General features: G+C 40.0%; 1 protein-coding gene across 1 annotated transcript in view; it reads left to right on the top strand.

Annotated features, from left to right (window-relative positions):
• LOC131496950 (leucine-rich repeat-containing protein 37A3-like) overlaps positions 1–25,004 on the top strand; it is a 47,369-nt gene that overhangs the window by 10,218 nt on the left and 12,147 nt on the right. Inside the window, exons 4-8 of the mRNA XM_058702828.1 lie at positions 657–728; positions 4,579–4,650; positions 5,372–5,452; positions 16,272–16,343; positions 17,141–17,215. Of these exons, the coding sequence (XP_058558811.1) occupies positions 657–728; positions 4,579–4,650; positions 5,372–5,452; positions 16,272–16,343; positions 17,141–17,215 (372 nt within the window). The remainder of the gene's footprint in view (positions 1–656; positions 729–4,578; positions 4,651–5,371; positions 5,453–16,271; positions 16,344–17,140; positions 17,216–25,004) is intronic.

Below are 25,004 nucleotides of genomic sequence, written 5' to 3'. Positions count from 1 at the left end.
GGCAAATGTGTACTAGGATATAAACAGAAAAATGTTCAAAGCAGCACTGTTTATAATAACTAAAAATTAGAAAAATCTAGTATCCACCAACAGTAGAATGAACAAATAGTGTTACACGGGTATTTACTCTATACTTATTAAACTGAGCATTTATGTTCTGTGCATTTTATGCACATTTTTAGTTCTCACAGATATTTTTTAGTTGGGGAAAAAATTAGATGGCTTTACTTGTAGCACTGATATGGTTATAAATAGGGCTTCCACAATAAAATTTGGGAAAAGAGAGGAGGAAGTGGCAGTTCTGTCCATGTTTTTGCCACTCAGGGCTGGGTTCTAACAGATTTTGTGATTCAGAGAGTAGGCATTAAATGTACATTTTGGTGTGAAGAGTAGATAGGTGTGTGTGTGTGTGTGTGTGTGTGTGTGTGTGTGTGTGAGAGAGAGAGAGAGAGAGAGAGAGAGAGAGAGAGAGACAAAGGAGTATGTGAGAAGAAGATTTGAATCAAACAGCAGAGACCACCATCCCTACATTAAATAAGAATTAGTGTATTTGGTGGCACCATCACCCAGGTTTCTCTCACATCTAGCGGTCCTGTGTAGCCAATAGTTGTAGTTATTTTGCATTTTGACCGAGAAATGACCTTTTCATTTTGCAGAATTCTCCGTGACAATTATCTGACCGAATTACGTAAAGACACATTTGAAGGCCTGCTATCCCTCCAGTATTTGTAAGTTAATCAGTTCATCATTTATTATGAGTTTTTAGTTATATTATTTATTAAAATATACAGGGTTCAAATTAGATAATTGCAACAATTTCTTCTAACAGTAGAATTCTATAATTCTCCTTAGTGGAATTCTATAATTCTCTCTATTAAATTCTATAACTCTGTAAGTCTGTGGGGACCCAGCCCATCTCTAGCATTAAATACCTCCTATGCACTTTCAACTTTTTAATTTTATAGACAAGATGTAGGAAAAAGCCCTTCAGTTGTGGAGGAAAAGGGGTAATGAAGTCTGAGCAATGATGGACAGCCATATGAACCTTGTTATGTAAGTGTTCATATACCATCTGCTTTTATTTATATTTATTATTTATGGCCCATGGATCAAATCCTGTGTATGGTCTGTCTTGATACAACCTATGAGTTCAGAATGATTTTCGTGTGCTTAAAGGGCTGTAAAAGAGAAAAGAAGAGAAAGAAACAGAGAATATGTGACAGAGACCGTATATGGCCTGCAAAGCCTAAAATATTTACTGTCTGGCCTTTACAGAAAAGGTTTGAAAAAGTTGGCTTAGTAAAATGAGAGGAATTGAAGTTAACCTCAAATTGTCACCTACAAGACAAGAAAATATAGAACACTTACATTAATTTGAATGCCATTAACCCAGAATTTTAAAATAATTTAATCTAAATTAAATATTTGAATATTAAATATTTAACTAAGCAGGTGAATTATGTAAGCAGTATTACCAAGTATATATTAAATTATCAAGAGAACAGATTAAGGATTTCAGTGTGGGAAATTGTATTAGTTTATTTTTTTATTATTATTTTTTATGTAATTTATTGTTAAGTTAGCTAACATACAATGTGCTCTTGGCTTCAGGAGTAGATTCCTGTGATCCGTGTGGAACTTCTTATGCCACCATAAAAATAGATGTTTAAAATGATGGTTAAGGGGTTGGGGCTCCTGGGTGGCTCAGTTGGTTGGGCGTCCGACTTTGACTCAGGTCGTGATCTCACAGTTTGTGGGTTCGAGCCCCGTGTCGGGCTCTGTGCTGACAGCTCAGAGCCCGGAGCCTGTTTCAGATTCTGTCTCCCTCTCTCTCTGCCCCTCCCCCACTCATGCTCTGTCTCTGTCTCTCTCAAAAACAAATAAACATTAAAACAATGATGGCTAAGGGGCACGTGCCTGTCTCAGTCATTAGAGTCTGCAACTCTTGATCTCGAGGTTGTAGGTTAGAGCCCCACGTTAGGTATAGAGATTACTTAAAAAAAATGAAATCTTTAAAAATATAATGATGGTTAAGTGGTATAGTTAGAAATGTTTACACTAAACAAACATCAGAAATGCCTCTAACTTCGCTAATTACAGAACAAACATCTCTCCAGCCTCATTGTCAAGGAAGAAATGTTTGCATATATCTCTGTACATTAGACATGCAGAGATACTAATGTTCTTTGCTATGGAGGTTCAGTGTTTATTCTTTGTCCATGCCATCTAAAGCTGTGTATTTCATTAATCCTTTTTTAAAAATTTTTTTAATGTTTATTTATTTTTGAGAGAGAGAGAGAGAGAGACAGAGTATGAGCAGGGTAGGCACAGAGAGAGAGGGAGACACAGAATCCGAAGCGGGCTTCAGTCTCTGAGCTGTAGGCCCAGAGCCCGATGCGGGGCTCGAATTCATGAGCAGTGAGATCATGACCTGAACCGAACGAAGTCAGATGCTCAATCGACTAAGCCATCCAGGCGCCCCTCATTAATCCTTATTAATGATGTGCTTTAGAAAATAGATTCTTCTTGCAAATGTGGAAGGCTTAAGGGTAGTGAGTAAAAAGAATCTCATATGACACTAAAAATAGTCCTTCAAATTATCAAACCTTCCAAGTGTTAGGGGACAACCACTTTGTATTGGTCTTCTTGGCTACCTCTGCCATCTGGGCTCCAAACGTTACAAACACAGTTTGGAGAAAAACAAAAGAGACAAACTGCGCAATGGGTTGGGCCTTTCATTATTTCTACTCTGAGGTACTTTGTAAGCCAATTATTTCATGTCAGGTGAAGTGTTCTCATTCATTCATTCAAAAAAAAATGTGAATCAAAACCTGAAACAGAAAGTGACAGGCCCTATGCCCAGTACCGTAGGCACGCAGATGGTTAAGGCAGGCTTGCCACCCTTGTAGGAACTCATGATTTCACAGGGAAAATAAACAGAAGCTTAAACCATAACGCATAAGCACTAAATGGATGATGAAGCACTGACAAAGTGCAGAAGAGGGAGCCACAAAGTCGTAAAACCACATTTCTTTTCAGTCATTTTGCTCCTTCTACTCACTACCCAGCTGTTAATTTATTTTATAAATATTTGAGTTTGTTCTTTGTCCATGCATCAGGTTTAAACACAGTAGACAACGCAGATGAGCAAGACTAGTCCATACTTTCATGGAGTTTATGCCCAGAGGAAATGGAATGCCAGAATAACTATATTAAGAAGGAATTGGGGCACCTGCCCGGCTGAGTCAGTAGAGCACGTGACTCTTGATCTCAGGGTCGTGAGTTCAAGCCCCAGGTTGGGCGTGGAGTCTACTTTAAAAAATTAAAAGAAGGAGAAGAAGGAGGAGGAGGAGAGGGGGAGGGGAAGAAATGGATTTGGGCAATGAGAAGTACAAGTTGTTTTTGGAACAGAGAAGAGGGGGGAAGACTTCAAGTTGGATCAGGGAAGTTACTAGAGAAATGCTGTTTGAACAGAACCTTGAATGGCTATGACGTATCATCAGATAGACATCTTGGGAAGAATATGCTTGCAAAATAGAGTGAGTGAAAGGCAAAATGCAGGAGAAATTTCTTTGGTATCTGTAGAGTAGGAAACTAGAGCCGGATTTAGGATTTTGAAGGCCTTGGATAATATGCCAGGCTACCGTGTTATCACAGCAGTGCTCTAGGACAAACTTTAGACTGCACCAGGGTCACTTGGAGGCCTTGTCAGAACACAGGTTCCACCTCCACAGTTCCTGATTCACTCAGTCCAGAGTAGAGCTGAGAATTTGCATCTTGAGGAAGTTCCCAAGTGCCTCTGATATTTGAGAGCCACTCCTGGAGAATTAATCTGGTGACTGTGTGCAGTATAGATTAGGATGGGAGAGACCAGAGATGAAAATGCCAGTCAGAAGATGGTGGTCCCCATGTAGGTGGAAAGTGAGGGACTCGGCTGAAATCAACGGAAATAAGAGGGTCAACCATAATCCAGAATGGGTGTTTCCAAATAAAAGTCCAGTACCATGTTGTTTTTTTGTTGGCCCCACTTGCAGCTGAAGCAATTGATAAATTCATAGACCGTTTAGGCAACGTACAACCAAAAATAAATTTCTATGAATATGATAATATAATTCTGAGTTCGTTCAAAGTCAGGTATTGATTAGAGGAGTCACTTCTTTTCAAGTTAAACGAAAAGGTATCTATTGACTTGGTGTCAAGAAATAGAACTAAACCAGGAAGGTGTGCTAATGGGAGAATATCCCTTTTAATATTAGCAATTATATGTGGAGATCACCACTTTGAGCTCACAATTTAGAAATTGATGAGGCCACAAAAAGTCATTTAATCAATTCTTCTGCTCTCAGGAAAGATTACTTCCAAGATCTATCAAGATCTATAGTTGTATATTTTATGTATGAAGATCACAAAGGTGAGACTCTTAAGAAAGGGGAGGACAGGGTTAGGGGCTCTGGAAGGTTCAAATAACAATTCCTAATACTCAGAGTTTAGCCAAAAGCTACTTATTCAATACTACCATCCTACTAATTAGATATCTTATAGCTAATTGAGGCAATATTTTCCTTTTCCTTTTCCTAGAGATTTATCCTGCAATAAAATACAATCTATTGAAAGACGTACATTTGAATCACTACCTTTTTTGAAGTTTGTGTAAGTTACAAATATAATTTCATTATATTTGGAATTTGTATTAAACTTAATTGTAAACCTCTTTGTTATTCATTTTGAATGAATGAAACTTTATTAGTCGAAAGCTACTAAAATTATGTAGCAAATCTTTTTTGTCTGTGGCAAAGTGTGGTGTGAGAGTTATTATAGAGATCAGAGTGAATCGTTCTAGAGCAGCAGTTCTCTGCCAGGGTGATTTTGCATCCAGGTGACACTTGGTAGTGTCTAGAGACATTTTTGATTGTCAGACTGTAGATGTGCTCCTGGCATCTAGTGGGTGGAGGCCAGGGCTGCTGTCACACCCTACAGTTCACAGGGCAGCACCCCCCCCCCCCCATAACAAAGATTATCCAACCATAAATCTCAACAGTGCTAAAGTTGTGAAACGTTTTTCTAGAGAAATAAACTTACTTCTCTAGAAAAGAATACTTACTTAACACAAGTATTTATTGAGCATTTACTGATTTGTATCTAATGCACCACATGTATAAACATGAAAGTATAAATCTTTCATGCAAATATTTTTTTTAAAAGGCAAGTATCTTTCATAGTGAGATTTCTTTAGTGTATGGAGAGAGTATTTTGGTTATGTTTCATTATCGAGAAATTAGAATCACTGCCAAAGGATAAATATTCTAAAAGAATATCTTTTTTTTCTCTTCGTTTGTGTCTTGTTTTTTTGTGTGTGTGTGTGTCTGTGTAGAAATCTTGGTTGCAATTTACTCACCGAACTGAGCTTTGGAACATTTCAGGCCTGGCATGGAATGCCGTTTTTACACAAGCTGTAAGTGAAATAGAAAATGAATACATGTAAAAAAAAAAAAAACTACATATAAAAATATCATACAGTGATTGGTTAGGTGTGTGTTAATAAACCCAGTATGAATTCTGGAAAGTAGGTCTTAAAATCCATTTTTTTTTCAAATGAGGAAACTAAGGTACAAAGAGGCCAAGAGACTTGTCTTAACTCCTAAATGGCACTCTCTGCCCTCCCTCGTACCCAGCTTTGTGTGGGCGATGAAAGCCCCAAGCAAGTAACACCCAAGTCAGTATTATCATGGGAATTCGTGACAGTGATGCTTCCCCAAGGTGTGCATGGTCCTTGAAATCCACTTTTGAATTTAACTTTGATTCCTGCTCATGTGCAAGTTTCCTATGCAAAAGAGAACTTCAAAGAACTAAGTTTAGCACAGAGTTCTCCAGGCAGCAAAAGGTGTGGGTGCTTCTTCAGCCATCAGGAAAGCAGAAAGAACTCCTGAATGCCTGCCACAGGGCACTGCTCTCCATGTGTTTTCTTTCCTGACCACTCTTCAGTTAAGAAGTGTGTTATTCCGTTTCAGCCGGAAAATTCTGTGATTTCTCTGTAAAAAAGCAAATCATACTGGACATGTTCAGTGGCCTGAGGGGGATTTTTAGACTCAAGGTTGAAGACCCTCCTCTAAAGCAGACGCTGGAAAAGACTGTCTTACTGTCTTGTGGTTCAGAAATCTGATTTCACAACTTATCTTCCGTTAGATGAAAGTGTTTACGGTGTGTCCGGAGCTGGAGTAAGTTCCTGCGGGTGCCCAAGAGCAGGGGCCTCCTCTCTCCTCTCATTAATTTGCTGATGCCTAACCTGGGGAAAGAATACTGAGGGTCAGTTTTTTGTTTTGCCAGCATGCCAGAGAACGGGCTCATTGAGTTTCTCCACCAAGAGGTTTTAGTGGTGTCAATATAATGTCTTAAAACTCACCACCTCTACTAAGCATCTTATAACACCAAGAGCCTCTTCGAAGAATCTGAATTTCATAGTTATGTAGGCAATACAGGACGAAATAGGGTGGAATCCGTTGATAACAATGAATGAATTCATTGAAAAACACTCAGTGCCACGCGCACTCTATGTCGACAATGTACTAAGTCCTGGGGGTACACAGAATACACAGGGACTGTCCCCAAGAATCTTTCATACTGGAAGGAGAAAAAGATGGCCGTTGATGGGAAAACGTATGTGAGCCATGCTGGCATCAGTGCAGCAGGGTAACGAGCTAGGGGGTGACAAAGTAGGGGATGGTTGTGGAATAGAAAAGATTTGTCGTGGACAAGGCAACAACTTGCTTGTGTTGAGTTTCCACGTTCATCTTGATGAAGTTTTGGGGAGATGGTGGGGAGTCGGGAGCCGACGCTCAAGAAAGAATTCTTGAACGTGTCTTTGGTGCAAAAAGGTGATTTTATTAAAGCACAGGGACAGGACCGTGGGCAGAAAGAACTGCGCTGGGGTTGTGAAGAGTGACAGGTTATATGCTATGGAATTGGGAGGTAAAGTCAAAAGGGAAGTCTCCAGAGGGACTGTGATATGTGAAAGAGGACTCCTAAGATACCAGAGGCCTTGCTGTTGTCAAGCTAAGGTTGTTTTCCCCTCTAGCAAAGCATTAAGACAGTAGGGAGTTCCTGGAGAAATATTTTATTTGCCTGTATCTGTCAAGTATCTGTCAATAGGCTGCAGGTTATAAGGAAATTTAATTTTACCTGAGATTTCCTTCTTGCCTTTGTTCCCCATATCACTATGGAGGGGTGATGTTGGGGCTCCAGGAAGCTGATTCTGTAGGTTTCTGGAGATTAGGCTATTGATAAGATTGCCTTTTTCTTGTAATTTACTAAGATATTTGTAAACTGATGGAAACTCCTATCTTGCCCGACTGAGATCTCTATCAGTTAACCATTTGTTTTCTTTCCTTTCCTTTGCCCTCGAGCAGCCAGAATCACACATATCCCACCTGGGGCGGGGGCATGTGCTAACTTGTATTTTGCCCTCAACTTGCCTCATGCTCCCTCATCAATCTTACATGACAGAAAAAGGTAATTAAAGAACCAGAGCTAGCTGGTATTGAGAATAAATTAATACTCACGTCATGTGTGTTATGCCCAGAATTCGTGATCCCCAAATACCGCCAGGGAGCCGAGTCCGATGTAAAAGCAAAAGAGCCTTTATTCGAGCTTAGCTCGAGCTCAATCCCCTACCTGCACTGATGCAGCGGTGAGATACCGGGGAGAGAGAGCCAGTTTCAAAAGGACCAAGGTTCTATGGGGGCCTAGGGGCAGTTGGTGAGGTAATGGCTGTGGCCTCAGCCGATTGGCTGGGGAAGGGTCCTGGGGGAAGGGTCCGAGTTCTGTTAGCAGGTGGGGGGGGGGGGGGTTACTCAAGGGGAGGAGGTGTGGTCAAGGTGAAGGACACAGAACAAGATGGAGTCAGCCGGCGTAGGCCCGCCCTTTCAATGTGGTTTGAATAGAGCTGTACTACTAAAACGAATTCACAGTTAACTTCCAAAAAATTATCACAGTACAGTAAGTGTGTATTGGAGGTTGGGCTCCTTGTTTGGGGCCAAACTTTTCTTTTCTTTTTTATTTTTAACGTTTCTTTATTTATTCTGAGAGAAAGAGAGCATGCGCAAGGGAGATGCCATCCCGTGAATTCAGTCACGTTGTTACCTACGTGACTTATTACTGGGGTGTTTATAAGTTGAAACACTATTTTCTCCAGCATTGAATAAGTTTGTAAACCTTTTGGGCCCCAGCTGAGGTGGATTTATCTTGAACTGACTGAAGCTTAAACTTCAGGTCTTCTCACTTACGTAGGCCCCTTCCGAAGTCTCGGGAGGGACCCTCGCAGTTCCTGTACGCATAATTTTGCATGTTTTGATGAGGCAGGATTTCCCAAAGTAGATGAGGTTCAGACCCTACAAGGCCTCGATTCACCCCTGGGTTTCAGGTAATTCTATCTCAGTAAGTTTTTTGAATGAAGCCTCTTAAGTTATTGATAAACACTGAGTGAACACGTTAGCGGTGTGGTAAAGTCTATTTTGAATCTGAAACCCACCTCAAAGCCATGCCAAGAGTTTATTAATAAGGTACCACTTTTTGAATGGTAGTAATAATCCTATTTCTTTCAGATGAAATCAGGAATGAAATATATTATGGAAAACCAACAGTGGTTGATAATCCTAAATGTTAAGGATACTTTTTTTTTTTTCCTGACTTTAAAGTGCTTCTCCTTCATTCACCTACACAGGTCCAGACCGATGGCTTATTTTAAAAAATTCACTTCATTGCTTCTAACAGTACGAGCTCCATGAGTTTAGGAGCTGAAGGGCTCTACGATGTAGAAAGGCTGTACCTTATCGGGATAGAGCACACTCACATGCTGGCTCGTCTGTGGCGCATCAGTGTTGTGCCAAGAACATAAGCTCTAAGGGAGAATGAGGAAAATCTAAGCCTTACCCCTTTTGAATTATTGTTGAGAATCTCGTTGCGGTAGGTGTGGCCACCCTCTGAAGGCAGAGTCGAGCCGCAGTCACAGAGACGCCCTAACGCTCCCCCAGTCAACCGCCATCTGCTTCCTTTTAGACGGCTGCGTGCCCACACAAGCTTACACACTTCAGGATATTGTCGTCGCTTTTCGGTGTGTCCCGGAAATCCTGGCGGCTTCTTCTCAGAGTCAGAAAGGCATCAACGTTAAGGATGAAGATGGCACCTCAGGGCTGTCCTTTTGGGGTGATTTAGGGTAACTTTTATTAGTTCCCGTGTGTGGTAGTTCAGAAGCTTTGCGATAGTCATACCCCACTGTTACTTGTCTTCTCCCAGCTGCATCGGATTCTTCCCACGTGTATGCCAAGGCATCTTCTTTCTCTGGGAAGCTGGTAGTTGCTGGTAGTTGCTCCTCCGCCCCATATCATTTCTTTAATACCTACCTCTGCTAGGTATTTACTGCGCCCCGGCACTACGCTAAGACCTTTCGCTTGTGCTGCAAGTAAGACGGTGCGTCTTAAACTCTTAGAACAGAGCCTGGCACGTGGGAAATGCTCCAGACGTGGCCCCTCACACGGCACTTCATTTTCGGTTTTCCAGCAACTCTTGTGATACAGGGAGTGTCATCCTCATTTCGGGGATGAGGAAGTTGAAACTCAGAGACATCGGCTGACTTGCCTAGCTTCACACTGTCAGTAAGTGACAGCACCACTTAAGAAGCTTCGCGAGTAATACAATTCCGCATTCCCCGGCACTAGGTAGGACCTGAATGACAACCGGCCTTTTGGGCGTCGTCCCTTGGAGTCAGCTTCTCACTGGAATAGGACCTTTCGAGCAGGGAGCTCCTTTTCCCTATGCTTCGGGAGCTCCTGGCCATGCCACCCATGGGCATCCCCAGGCTTCCTGCTCACCGCCTGTGCAAACATCACATCGTCACTGCTAGGCACCCACTCTGTGCCCAGCCTTATGCTAGGTGCTTTGCACATGCTCTTTCCTTTAATCCTCAAGTTGCCTTATGAGGTAAATGCTGCTAAAAAGACTCGGAGACGTTCGTTACTTAAGTCCCTTCACCAGGAAGCGACAGCCAGAATTCAGACCTAGGTCTGCCTGATTCCGGGGCCCTTGCTTCTTGGGCTGTTCCTCACTGCCAGAAACTCCTCTTCAAGGCTGTTCTCAGAACTTGCATTAAAACAGGGGCTCACCATTTCAGATTCTTTAGGCTTCGCCCCTCCCCCCGCCCAACCCCTGAGAAAGGATCTACGTGATGCCGTTAGATGTCTTGTATTGAGGAGCTTCGCATGGGGAGTCATGTTCTCATGGCTCATGGACCTATGTAGATGAATAAAGGAAAGGGGTTATTCTATCCCCAAGTACTTCAAACATACTGGAATAGGGTCTAGATCACTCTACTTATTTCTTCAACTGCTTTCCTCCAAGGAGCCAGTTTTCCCTCCATGCCTTGGGATTCCAGCATAGAGAGTTTGGAGTTTGTCCTATTTGAAATGTATTTTCACTGCCTGCTTTGGACGTTTTTTCAGCCAAAGCTGTTAGGATTTCAGTACATTCAGGACAGTGGTGACAAGCTTCAGTCCTCAAGTCTTCTCTGTCTCCTCAGTGAGTAGAAAGGAAACGTAGCCCATCTGTCTGGACCTCTGTAGAAGAATTTGGAGAAAAAAAAAATAACACGTAAGAAATGTTCCCTTATTTTGTGAGCTACCTTTAGTCTGTCCCGTTGCTCTGCAACAGAAAGCTTTTGCAAAAATACTTGAGTTTTCCTCTTCAAATAAGATAGAGTTTTTTAAAAAACAAAAAGATATCTAGAACAGTATTTCTTCAACTTTGATTATGAGACAGTCTTTGAGGATAACTGTTGTTATGTTTTACTCCCATAAAGATAAGCCCACGAATATCCAAAAGCCAATAGACTGAGTCAGCACACGTTTTATCTGTAAAATGAGGGAATTGAACGGAAATGGAGATGATCTCTAGCGCAGCGTCCACCGTTCGTGTTCGTTCGTATCGCAGTCTGTGGAAAAACAATTGCTGTCGGTCCAGCAGATGTAACCTGTCGGGTCAGTTCTCATTCTCCCCTTGGCTCAGGCACAATAGCTCCATGAAGAGAAGGCGGCACTAAAGACAGGAGGAAATAGGATAATTTGGAGTGGCCTGTATTTTGTTTTCACTACACATAAACACAGGGCATTCATCTCAGCAGGAGGGCTGCCTGGGTAAGAGGAAGCACCGAGCCGATGGGTATAAGGCCATGGGTGAGCTACCAGGAAAGAGGGGGGGGGGGACAGTGGGGGTAGAGCACTGAGATAGTTGGGGGGAAGGATAACAAACTACTAAACTGTTTTGGCTGCATAATTCTTCATAGTCTTTCTTAATAGGGAGCCGGGGGTGGGGGGTGGGGGGGGGGCGGGGGGGGAGGAAGCAGTGGGCAGGGGAAGACACACACGTGGAAGAGGTTACTTGCACAGAGCCCACCAGTAAGCTTGTCGGTATTAATGCCATTTTTATTTTTTCAAAGCCAAAGGACATTCAGAGCCTCAAGGTTGAGGAACTGTGTTTAACCAGACATGTGACACTCACGTTCTTTCTCTTCATAACATTGTCTGACTGGATATTAACTAGTGTTACGCAAACCCGACATGTTAATGGGCCCGAAAAAACGTAGAAGAATGGGCTGGAATAGGAAGAATAGGGGAGTTTCCAAGGCAAGAACAAAAATGCATGGCTCCCAGCCGCACCGCTAACTCCCTCTGACCTCCGTTGTGGAAGAGTTTGAATCTTCGCTCCCCTTTTCTCCACCTACTAACATGTTTGATCTTCTGGCAACTGGTTCTCTATTTATCACAACATGGTTCTTTTTTTTTTTTTTTTCAAATTGAGATATAGTCCGCCTAATAGAATATGCAACATTATAAAGTATATAGTCCAATGGTATACTTTGATAGACAATAATCACTGCTAATTCCAGAACATGGTCATCGCCCCCCTCGAAAGAAATACCATACCCATCAGCCTTTACTCCCCATTCTCCCTTCCTCCCAGGCCCCTGGCAACAACTAATTTACCTTCTGCCCCTATGGATTTGCCTATTCTGGACATTTCATAGAAATGTGTGTCTAGTTTCTTTCACATAGCTTGTTGGCTTCAAGATTTATCCGGTTGTAGCATGTTTCAGTACTTCATTCTTTTTTTTAATGTTGATTTCTTTTTGAAAGAGAGTGCACACACAAGCGGGGAACGGGCGGAGAGAGAGAGGGGGACAGAGGATCCAAAACCACAGAGCCCGATGTAGAGCTCGAACTCATGAACTGTGAGATGACGACCTGAGCCAAAGTCAGATGCTTAACCGACTGAGCCACCCAGGTGCTCCAATCACATTTTGTTCATCCATTCGTGAGTTATTGGACATTTGGATTATTTTGACTTTTTGGCTATTATGAATAATGCTGCTATGAGTATTCATGTACAAGTTTTTGTGTGGTCATATGTTTTTAATTCTCTTGGGTACATACCTAAGAGTGGAATTGCTGGGTCATGTAGTAACTCTATATTTAACCCTTTTGAGGAACTGCCACACTGTTTTCCACAGCGACTACACCATTTTACATTCCCACCAATGTATGAAGATTCTGGTTTCCCCAAATCTTGCTACCACTTATCACTGTCTCTCTGTTCGATCATAGCCATCTTAGTGAGTGTAGAGTAGTATCTCATTGTAGCTTTGATTTATATTTCCCTAATGACCTAAGACATTGAGCATCTTTTCATGTGCTTATTGGCCATTCATGTATTTTCTTTGGCGAAATGTCTCTTCAAATCCTTTACCCATTTAAACATTTGATTATTTGTCTTTTTACTGAGTTTTAAGAGTTCCTTATATATTCTGGATATTCTGGATACTAGACTTGTATCAGACATATGATAGTTGTGGGTTGTTTTTTTATTTTTAAATAAAGTCCAGTTTATCTATTTTTCCTTTGGTTTGTTGTGCTTTTTGTGTCATGTCTAAGAAACTGTTGCCTAAATCCAAGGTCATAAAGATTTCTCTCCTGAGAGTTTTATAGCTTGAGCTCTTCCATTTAGGTCTTTGACTCATTTTGAGTTAATATTTATATATGGCGTGAAGTGTAGGAATCCAACTACATTATTTTGTATGGGGATATACGGTTGTCCCAGCATCATTTGAAAAGACTAGTCTTCCCACATTGAATGGTGTTGGCAGCCTTGTTGAAAATCAGTGAGCCATAAATGTGAGGATTTATTCCTGGACTGTCAGTTCTGTTCCATCAACTTACATGTCTGTTCTTATGCCAGTACCACACCGTGATTACTGTAGTTTTGAAGTAGGTTTTGAAACCAGGGCGTGTGAGTCTTCCCATTTTGTTGTTCTTTGTCAAAATCGTTTTGGAGCACCTGGGTAGCTCAGTTGGTTAAGTGGCCGGCTCTTGATTTCAGCTCAGGTCAGGACCTCATGGTTTGTGAGATGGAACCCCGTGTTGCAATCTGCACTGACAGCATGGAGCCTGCTTGGGATGCTCCCTCTCCTTCTCCCTCTGCCCCTCCCCTGCTCACACTTTTCCCCAGTCACACTCGCTCATGTTTGCTCTTCTGCACGGGTGTGTATGCTCGCTGTCTCTCAAAATGAATAGATAAACTTTTTTTTTTTTTAAAAGATCATTTTGGCTATTCTCGGTCCCTTGAATTCACATACAGATTTTAGAATTAGCTTGCCAGTTTTTGGAAAGAAGTCGGTTGGGGTTTTGATAGGGATTATACTGAAACCACAGTTCAATTTGGGGTATAGTGCCATTTTAACAATATTTTCTTCTGATCCGTGAACATGGCATATCTTTACATTTATTTCAATCTTCTTTAATTTCTTTCAACAACGTTTTGTGGTTTTTAGTGTGATTCTTGCACTTCTTTGGTTAAATGTTTTCCTAAGTATTTTGTTCTTTTGAGTACTGTTATACATGGAATTGTTTTCCTAATTTCATTTTTGGAATAGTCATTGCTGATGTATAGAAATAAAGCTAATTTTTACATATTGATCTTGTGTCCTGTAACCTTGCTGAACTCATTTATTAGTGCTAAGGTTTTTTTTCTACATTCCCAGGAATATGTCTTGTGGTCTTCTAGTTACCCGGGAAGATGTTGGAGCATTTCAAAGTCCCTATGGACATCTCATTTCTCAGCTTTTTCCTTTTAGGCTTTTTGTTTAGGCTATTTTTTGTCTTGTTTTCAATTGCCTCACATAGCTGCCAGATTAAAACATTTATCTATAATTGTTTTCAAAAAATGCCCCTTGGGAAGAGGCTATTTTAGCACTGTGCAGTTCTCAGTGAGGTCAAGGGCAAGGCTTTCAAGTGAAGTTTTTTAGGGACCCCACTAGACAGGTAGAACAATGACAGTTTGTTCCTTGGGAATGAGGCTTTAAGGAACTTCAGCTCCATTTTGTTCCCCTGGGATGTGGGCAATTTTTAAGGCTACCATCAGGATGGAGAGCAGAGGTTGAGGACAAGTTAAAACCACAGAGCTCACTGTTCTTATAGAAATTAGTAATTTGTTCTTTAATAAATGCTCTCGGGTTGCTGCAAGCCCATTGGTTAAAATTTCCAAAGTTCTGAGAAAGTTGATTTTGACCATTTTTGCTAGTTTTTGTTGTTGTTGTTGTTGTTGTTGTTGCTTTTACGGAAGGATGAATTTTCAGACGTCCTTCCTTTCTCATTTTCACTGATTCACCTGTAACAGGGCTTTAAAATCTCTAAAGTCTCAGGGCACCTGGGTGGCTCAGGTAACTGCCTGACTCTTGATTTCGGCTCAGGTCATGATCTTGCGGTCATGGGATCAAGCCCCATGTCAGGCTGTGTGCACTGGGCATGGAGCCTGCTTGGGATTCTCTCTCTCTCTCTCTCTCTCTCTCTCTCTCTCTCTCTCTCTCTCTCTCTCTCTCTTCCTCTGCCTCTCCTTCACTCATACTCTTGTACTCTCTCTCTCTCAAAAAATAGAATAAAAAAATAAAAAATGAAATCTCTAAAGTCTCAATGATCACAGGCTAATTAAATACTTAATCATGGGAGATGATTAGAGGAAAGGAATAAAAATAGAAAATGTAATTCTTAGAGAAGCTCTCCCAGATGGAGAGATGAAGTTCAGCAAAGTGTTTCTATATTTAATGCTCTCAAAGTTAAGTTTAAGGTAACGGCTATTTTAAACCCCCTTTTTTTTCATACAAGTTAAATACAGGCTTTGGAGTCAGAACTGAGTTCAGATTCCAGCTCTGCTTCTTGACTGGCTTGACAAACTGGGACAAATTATACAACCTCTCTGTACTTTAGTTTCCTCACTTGTAAAATGGGGTAGTGATGTATCTATCACATAAGGTTACTGTGAGGTTTAAATGTGAAATGCTGATCACAGATGCCCTATAGCTCAATAGTATTGGTTGTGATGATTATCCTTATAATTTTGCAAAAGTACAGTGATGATTCTTGAGCAGAGTCAACCTAAAGGCAGATTTTCTTTTCTTTCTTCCTGTTTCCTTCACTTTATTTTTGCTGTAAAGAACTGAGAAGAAAATCTACTCAGCATTTTGGAATAAAAACTTGTGTCAAGCAGTGACAAAATGTTATTTATTCAACAAGCCTTCACTAAGTACCTAGTAAATAACAAGCACTCTGTCAGGCACAGGGACAAAAATGACAATAGAGTATGGTCCCTGCCCTCAAGGAGCTGGCAGTCCAGGAGATGGATAAGGAAACGGGATCATATGCCACCTAACAAAGGCTGTCATAGGAGAATACACATGGTGGGGGTATAGCTTTCACCATTTCCTCTTAGATTAATCCCTTTGTCTTTGGCCCCCAAACTGAGGAATTGGTCCTATTTTTGTCTTTAACCGGGTGTTTTAAACTGTGGAATTTTTTACATTTCTAGAGATAAAGGAAAAGCACCTAGAATTATAGAGGACACTAGAAACAGTCTTTCCTACAGAGCCTGACTATCCTACCAGCATAGTCACTTCTAGGATTTTCAGCCCAAAAAGTTCTTTGGCATATCTTTGCTTTGCTGTCCACGTAAAAAAAAAAAAAATTTTTTTTTCCTCTTTCTGTTCTCCACTTTATCGTCCAGAGAGCTGGGTAGTTCCCAAAGGAAGAGTGCTTTACAGAATCTAAGGGTGACTTATAGGCAAAGGCAGAAAATGATTAGTTTTCACCTTCCAGTTCCATACCCCCAAATTGAACATAAACTTTCATGGTAGTCATTACTGGAAATGCAGATAATTTTAATTCCATTGCATTTTTCAGAATTATCAGTCGTAACCCTCTGTCAACTGTTGAAGATTCCTATCTTTTTAAGTTGCCAGCATTAAAATATTTGTAAGTATTGCAACAATCTCATGGCTCGCGAGATGATTTCTGATCTTTTTTGTTGTCATCAAAAGATTCAGTATTTGCGTTTTGGTTAAAAAGTCGTAATTTTGGGGCGCCTGGGTGGCGCAGTCGGTTAAGCGTCCGACTTCAGCCAGGTCACGATCTCGCGGTCCGTGAGTTCGAGCCCCGCGTCAGGCTCTGGGCCGATGGCTCGGAGCCTGGAGCCTGTTTCCGATTCTGTGTCTCCCTCTCTCTCTGCCCCTCCCCCGTTCATGCTCTGTCTCTCTCTGTCCCAAAAATAAATAAAAAAAAAAAAAAAAAAAAAAAAAAAAAGTCGTAATTTAAATTTTAACTGGGTTATTGAAATAAGCATTATTAGCAAAGAAAAAACGTATATGGGCAAGATAGCCTGCAGAGGAAGGAGTAGTATTGAAGAACACATAACAGACATGGGACTTGTAGATGTAGGTAGAAATACCATTTATCTCAAAGTGGAAAGTGGAGTAAAGTGTATATTAAAAGAAAAAAAGACTAATCAAGAGAGGTGGATGCAATTGAGAATGAAAATGAGGATAAGAGTAAAAAGGATTGTACTGTTGAGCACCAAGGTGATTAATTTGATGATGCACATAAAATGTCTTCATTGGGAGCTTTCTGAAATTATTGTCCATAGCAAGAAAACTCTTGAGCTGACTTGACAAAGAAGCCAGAATTGAAGTAATCACATGTTGTTAAGTATCTTTTTAGGTACAGAATTTTTATCCTTGGGTTCAAATCACGCATGTTTGGGCTTTCTCCTTCAGAGACATGGGATCAACACAGGTGTCACTTACAACAGTTGAGAGCATCCTCATGATGACCCTTGAATTGGAAACACTGTAAGTTGATTTTTCTTATGTGTATTTTCACTTAGTTGTTTATTTAGATTTGTTTTATTGTTTTCTTAAGTCAGATTTATTGAGGTATAAAATTTACTCTTTTTAAGCATACAGTTTGATGAGTTTTGACAAACGTGTAGTTATGTAACCACCACCACATTTGAGACGTAGAACATTTCTGTCACCCCAAAAGGCCCCTATGTGCCTTTGCAGCCAATCCCCTTTTCTCACCACCAGCCCTGGCAACCACCAACATAATTTTTGTCCCTATAGTTTTGCCTTTTCCACAGTGTCTTATAAATGAAATCATACAAGGGGCACCTGGGTGGCTCAGGCAGTTAAGCGTCCGACTTCAGCTCAGGTCATGATCTGGCGGTCTGTGAGTTCAAGCCCTGCATCGGACTCTGTCCTGACAGCTCAGAGCCTGGAGCCTGCTTCGGATTCTGTGTCTCCCTGTCTCTCTACCCCTTCCCCATTTGCACTCCATCTCTCTCTCTCTCTCAAAAATAAATGAACATTAAAAAAAATAATAAATGAAATCATACAGTATGCAGTCTTCTGTGATTGGTTCCTTTCAGCATAATCCTTTTGAGATTCATCCATGTTTTTTTTTTTAACTTTTTTAACGTTTATTTATTTTTGAGAAACAGAGAGCTAAGCAGGAGAGGGGCAGAGAGAGAGAGAGAGAGAGAGAGAGAGAGAGACAGAACCCGAAGCAGGCTCCAGGCTCTGTCAGCGCAGAGCCCAATACAGGGCATGAACCTGCGGAACATGAGATCATGGCCTGAGCCAAAGTCGGTCACTTATCTGACTGAGCCACCCAGGCACCCCAGAGACTCATCCATGTTTTTGCACATGTCAGTAGTTCATTTCCTTTTTATTGCCGAGTAGTATTGCAGTTGTGAGGATATACCAGTTTGTTTATGCATTCATCAGTTAATGGGCATTTGAGTTGTTTCTAGCTTTTTGGCCTTTATGAATAAAGTTGCTTAAAACACTTACATGCAGGTCTTCGTATGAGCATATGTTTTCATTGGGGGAGGGGGGCAGGTGGTAAAATACCTAATGGCAGGATTGCTACATCATATGCTAAGTGTATATTTAACTTTTTAAGAAACTGCTTACCTGTTTTCTAAAGTGGATGTACCATTTTGCATTCCAGCCAGCAGTATATGAGATCTTCTATCTATCCTTTCTTCTAAGGTCTTTATCTATTTTTCGTAAGGTGAATGTTGGCCTTAAGATTGAGTTGGGAAGTATTCCCCTCTCTTCAATTCTCTAGTACAGTTTGTGCAGAATTGGCATTATTTTTCCCTTAAATGTTTGCTAGAATTCACCAGTGAAGCCATGTGGGCTTGAAGCTTTCTTTGTGAGAAAGTGTTAAACTACAGATTTTATTTTTGTAATAGTGCTACTTAAATTACATACTTTATTTTTTTGAGTAGTTCATGTCTTTCAGGGAATCTATTTCATCTTGAAGTTATTGACATAAAGTATTTTATAACATTCCCTTATTATCCTTTTAGTATCTGTAGAATTGTAGTGATGTCATTCCTCTCATTTTTGATATTGATAATTTGTGTCTTCTCTTGTCTTTTCTTGATAAATCTGGCCAGAAGTTTATCAGTTTTACTTATCTTCTCTAAAAAGTGCCTTTTCATTACACTGACTTCTCTATTTTTGTTTTCCTTTTTAAAAATTTCTGCTTTGATCTTTATCATTCCACTTTCTCTCCTTACTCAGTGATGAATTTCCTTTTCTTTTTCTAGTTTCTTAAAAGTGGACCCTGGGGAAGATGAATACTATATGAGCAACATCCCACATGTTGACATGTTGTGTTTTCAGTTTCAGTTGGTACAAAATAGTTTCTAATATCCATTTTGACTTATTTGACCAATAGGGTTACTTAGGAGTGTGTTGGTTAGTTTCTAAATATTTGGAGATTTTACAGATCTGTTAATTTGTTATTTAATTCCATTGTGGTCACAGAACAATATGCTGGATGACTGAAATCCTTTTAAATTTATTGAGGCTTGTTTTATAGCCAATGAATTCTGGTAATAGATGAGAATATGGTCTATTTTGATAAATATTATGTGTCCACTTGAAAAAAAATATGTAGTCTGCTGATTTGGTGTGGAGTATTCTATAAATGTCAACTAGGTCAAGTAGGTTGGTAGTATTTTTCAAGTCTGATGTATCATTACTCATTTTCTATATATTTTTTCTGTCAATTATTGAGAGAGGGATATTGAAATCTCCAACTATAATTGTGTACTTATGTGTCTCTCTTTCCTATTCTCCTTAATATATTTGGAAGTTCTGTTATCAGATACATAAATTTTTAAGTTATGTCTTTTCTAATAGTTGACATTTCTATCACAATGGAATAACCTCATTTATCCCTGGTAATATCTTTGCTTTGAAATTGACTTTGTCCTATAGTAAATATAGCCACTCAAGGTTTCGTTTGATTAGTGTTAGCAAGGCATAATTTCTTCCATATTTTTAACCTACTTATATCTTTGTATTGAAGATGAATCTTATAGACAGCATATAGTTGGCTTTTGCTTTTTTATCCAGTATGACAACTCTATCTTTTAATTAGGTGATTATACCATTTATATTTAATGTAATTATTTACATGATTACATTTAAAGCTACTGTCTACTCTTTTCTATGTATCCCATCTGTTCTTTGTTTCTTTTCTTTTTCTTTTTCTTCCTGCTCTTGGGTTGATTTAGTACGTTTTATTATTTTTTGGTGGGGGGATAAATAGTTACAACTCAGGTTTTGTTATTTTAGTAGCTGTTTAATGGTTTGTAGTGTTCATGTTTAACTTATCACAGTCTATCTTCAAATGATATTATATGATTTCATGAATAGTATAAGAACCTTACAATAAATAGTGTACTTCGATGGTTCCCCTCCTGACCTTTGTGCTATTGTTTTCATACATTTTACTTTTAGCACACCATATTATTTTTTGTTTGTTTGTTTAAATAGTCAATTATCTTTTTTTATTTTTGTATTTTTGAGAGAGACAGAGTGCAAGTGGGGGAGGGGCAGAGAGAGAGGGAGACACAGAATCTGAAGCAGGCTCCAGGCTCTGAGCTGTAGACACAGAGCCTGATGTGGGGCCTGAAATCACAGACTATGAGATCATGACCTGAGCTGAAGTCAGATGCTTAACTGACTGAGCCACCTGGGTGCCCCTCAATTATCTCTTTTATTGAAGTATATATAGATCATGTAATATGAAATTAGTTTCAGGTGTACAACACAGTGAACTTTTATATACATTATGAAATGCTCACAACACAGTGATCAATTATATACATTATGAAATGCTCACCACAATAAGTATATTACAGTATTATTGACTATATTCCCTATGCTGTACTTTTCATCTGGTGACTTATTTATTTTATAACTGCAAGTTTGTACCTCTTAACCCTTTTCACTCATTTTGTCCATATCCCCAGTTTGTTCTCCATATTTACAAGTGTTTTCTCTTTTTTGTTGTTGTTTATTCATTCATTTGGTTTTTTGTTTATTTTTTGTTTATTTTTTACCTTGTTTTATTTTTTATTTTTTAAAATTTACATCCAAATTAGTTAGCATATAGTGCAACAATGATTTCAGGAGTAGATTCCTTAGTGCCCCTTACCCATTTAGCCCATCCCCCCTCCCACAACCCCTCCAGTAACCCTCTGTTTGTTTTCCATATTTATGAGTCTCTTCTGTTTTGTCCCCCTCCCTGTTCTTATATTATTTTTGTTTCCCTTCCCTATGTTCATCTGTTTTGTCTCTTAAAGTCCTCATATGAGTGAAGTGATACGATTTTTGTCTTTCACTGACTAATTTCACTTAGCGTAATACCCTCCAGTTCCATCCATGTAGTTGCAAACGGCAAGATTTCATTCTTTTTGATTGCCAAGTAATACTCCATTGTATATATATACCACATCTTTCATCCATTCATCCATCAATGGACATTTGGGCTCTTTCCATACTTTGGCTATTGTTGATAGTGCTGCTATAAACATTGGGTGCACATGCCCCTTCAAATCAGCATTTTTGTATCCTTTGGTTAAATGCCTAGTAGTACAATTGCTGGGTTGTAGGGTAGTTCTATTTTTAACTTTTTAAAAACCTCCATACTGTTTTCCAGAGTGGCTACAGCAGTTTGCATTCCCACCAGCAGTGCAGAAGGGTTCCCCTTTCTCCACATCTGTTGTTTCCTGAGTTATTAATTTTAGCCATTCTGACACATGTGAGGTCGTATCTCATTGTGATTTTGATTTGTATTTCCTTGATGATGAGTGATATTGAGCATCTTTTCCTGTGTCTGTTAGCCTTCTGGATGTCTTCTTTGAAAAACTGTCTATTCATGTCTTCTGCCCTTTTCTTAACTGGATTATGTATTTGATTTTTTTGGGTGTTGAGTCCTCTATATATTTTGGATACTAGCCCTTTATCAGATTATGTCATTTGCAAATATGTTCTCCCATTTCATCAGTTGCCTTTTAATTTTGTTGATTGTTTCCTTTGCTGTACAGCTTTTTATCTTTTTTTAATGGATGTTTGTTTTTGAGAGAGAGAGCACAAGAGTGGGGTAGGGGCAGAGAGTGAGGGAGACAGAGGATCTGAGCAGGCTCCGCACTGTCAACAGAGAGTCGATGCGGAGCTCGAACTCACAAACCGTGAGATGATGACCTGAGCTGAAGTCAGAAGCTTAACCGACTGAGACACCCAGGTGCCCCAGAAGGTTTTTATCTTGATGAGGTCCCAATAATTCATTTTAAAAAATGTTTGTTTGTTTGTTTGTGTGTTTGTTTATGTTTATTTTTGAGAGAGAGAGACAGAGTGCAAGCAGGGGAGGGGCAGAGAGAGAGAGAGGGAGACACAGCATCTGAAACAGGCTCCAGGCTCCAAGCTCTCAGCACAGAGCCTGACACGGGGCTCAGACTCACGAACTGTAAGATCATGATCTGAGCCAAGTCAGATACTTAACCAACTGAGCCACCCAGGTGCCCCTATTAATTAATTAATTAAGAACATGGACACACACATACATGTATGCATGGGGGGGGGGGGAGCAGAGAGAGAGGGAGAGAGAGAATCTCAAGTGGAGAGAGAATCCTGATGCAGAGTTCAATCCACGACCCTGAGATCACGACCTGAGCCAACACCAAGAGTCAGGCATTCAACCCGCTAAGCCACCCAGGCACTCCTCAGTAGTTCATTTGTACTTTTGTTTCCCTTGCCTCTGGAGACATGTCTAGTAAGAAGTTGCTTTAGCTGAGATCAAAGAGGTTTCTGCCTGTGTTCTCCTCTAGGATTTTGATGGTTTCCTGTCTCACATTTAGGTCTTTCATCCATTTTGAATTTATTTTTGTGTATGGTGTAAAAAAGTGGTTTAGTTTCATTCTTCTGCATGTTACGGTCCAGTTTTCCCAACACCATTTATTGCAAAGACTATCTTTTTTCCATTGGATATTCTGCTTTATCGAAGATTAGTTGACCGTGTATTTGTGGCTCCATTTCTCGGTTCTCTATTCTATTCTATTGATCTATGTGTCTGTTTTTGTGCAGTACCACACTGTCTTGATGATTCCAGCTTTGTAATACAGTTTGAAGTCCAGAATCATGATGCCTCCAGCTTTGTTTGTTTGTTTTTTCCCAACATTATAATTCGGGGTCTTTTCTTGTTCCATACAACTTTTAGAATTGTTTGTTCTCGCTCTGTGAAAAATACTGGTGTTTGATAGGGATTGAATTGAATGTGTAGCTTGCTTTGAGTAGTATAGACATTTTAACAATATTTGTTCTTCCAATCCTTGAGCATGGGATGTTTTTCCATTTCTTTCTGTCTTCTTCAATTTATTTTCATAAGCGTTCTATTGTTTTCAGCATACAGATCTTTTACCTCTTTGATTAGGTTCATTCCTAGGTATCTTACGGTTTTTGGTGTATTTTTTTTTAATTTTAGAGACAGAGTGTACAAGTTGGGGAGAGGGGCAGAGGAGAGAGAGAGAGAGAGAGAGAGAGAGAGAGAGAGAGAGAGAGAGAGAGAATCTTAAGAGAATCTTAAGAGAATCTTAATCTAATCCATGCTGAGCGTGGAGCCTGACACAGGGCTCGATCTCACGACCCTGAGATCCTGAGCCGAAATCAAGAGTAGGATGCTTCATTGACTTAGCCCATCCAGGCACCCCTTGTTTGTTTGTTTGTTTGTTTTTTTCTGAGATTCTACATATAAGTGAAATCATATAGTGAAATGATATACATACATATAGTGAAGTGAAATCATAACCTATATAGTTACCAGTTCTAATGTTCTTCATTCCTTTGTGTGGATCCACATTTCCGTCTGCTATCCTTTTCCTTCTGCTTAAAAATACTTTCTTTAGGGGCACCTGGGTGGCTCAGTCAGTTAAGCATCCAACTCTTGATTTTGGCTCAGGTCATAATCTCACAGTTTGTGAGCTCAATTCCCGCATTGGGCTTTGCCTGGGATTCTCTGTCTCCTCAGTGCTCTTTCCCCCTTGCACACGCATACTGCACGTGCCCTCTCTCTCTGTCTCTCAAATAAACATTTAAAAAAATACTTCCTTTGGCATTTCTACAGTGTAAGCCTGCTAATGATGAATTCTTCCAGCTCTTGTATGTCTCAGATAGTCTTTATCTTGCTTTTATTTTTGAAAGCTTTGGGTATAGAATTCTAGCTTGATAGCTATTTGGTCCCCCTCTCCTTTTCACTGCCTGAAAGATGTTGCCCCACCGAGTTCTGGCTTACATTATTGCCAACAAGAAATATGTTGTCATTGTTATATCTTCGTTGCTCTGTGTGTCATGTGTGGTTTTGTTCCTTTGGCTGCTTTTAAGATTTGCTCTTTATCGCTGGCTTTGACCAGTTTGATTATCATGTGCCGTGGTGTAGTTTTATCCGTGTTGAATGGATTAAACTAAACATGTAGTTTAATCCATGTTGTGCTCAGAGTTCATTGACCTTCCTGGATTTGTGAGTTTATAGGGTTTACTTATTTGGAAATGTGGGGGCTATTAGTTTTTCAAATTTTTTTTATATCTCCTCTCCTTCGTGGACTCTAAGTATACATATATTAGGCCACTTGAAGTTGTTGCACAATTCATTGAGTTAAGTAGAGGCATGGGGTTTTTTCCATATATGAAATACTGTTATAATAACTTTTTTAAATGTCCTTGTCTGCTAATTGTAGCATTTGTGTAGATTATGGATTAGTTTTTGATTGATTGCTTTTTTAAAAAAAAAAAATTTAACATTTATTTATTTTTAAGACACAGAGAGTGATCAGGGAAGGGGTAGAGAGAGAGGAAGACAAATCTGAAGCAGGTTCCAGGCTCCGAGCTCTCAGCACAGAGCCTGATGTGGGGCTCAAACCCATGAACCACGAGATTATGACCTGAGCCAAAGTTGATTGCTTTTTATCCTCAGTATGGGCCATATTTCAGATTTATTCAAACTCTTAGAAGTCTACCCTCTTTCTGTGTGCTCTCAACCCAAAGTGAGACTTTTGGCTTGGAAGGAGTTACCTGTGTATTAAACTACTGATCAGTGTCACCCAGTTCTAATCTCTATCTCATTCTAAGGGTACCATACCCCATGTCATCCTTACCTTTCTGTTGGGCACCTCTGTCCTTCTATCTGTGTATTTATAATATTCAAGAGCAGCAGTTGGCCAACTGGTCCCTACCCAACCATCCAGGCCATGTGCCTCAAGAATTCCTTTTTGCACAGCCCTGT

This window comes from Neofelis nebulosa, chromosome 16, assembly GCF_028018385.1.
Source record: "Neofelis nebulosa isolate mNeoNeb1 chromosome 16, mNeoNeb1.pri, whole genome shotgun sequence".
Lineage (NCBI taxonomy): Eukaryota > Metazoa > Chordata > Mammalia > Carnivora > Felidae > Neofelis > Neofelis nebulosa.
Note: the sequence above shows the minus strand (reverse complement) of the source record. Positions and strands in the feature narration are given on the sequence as shown.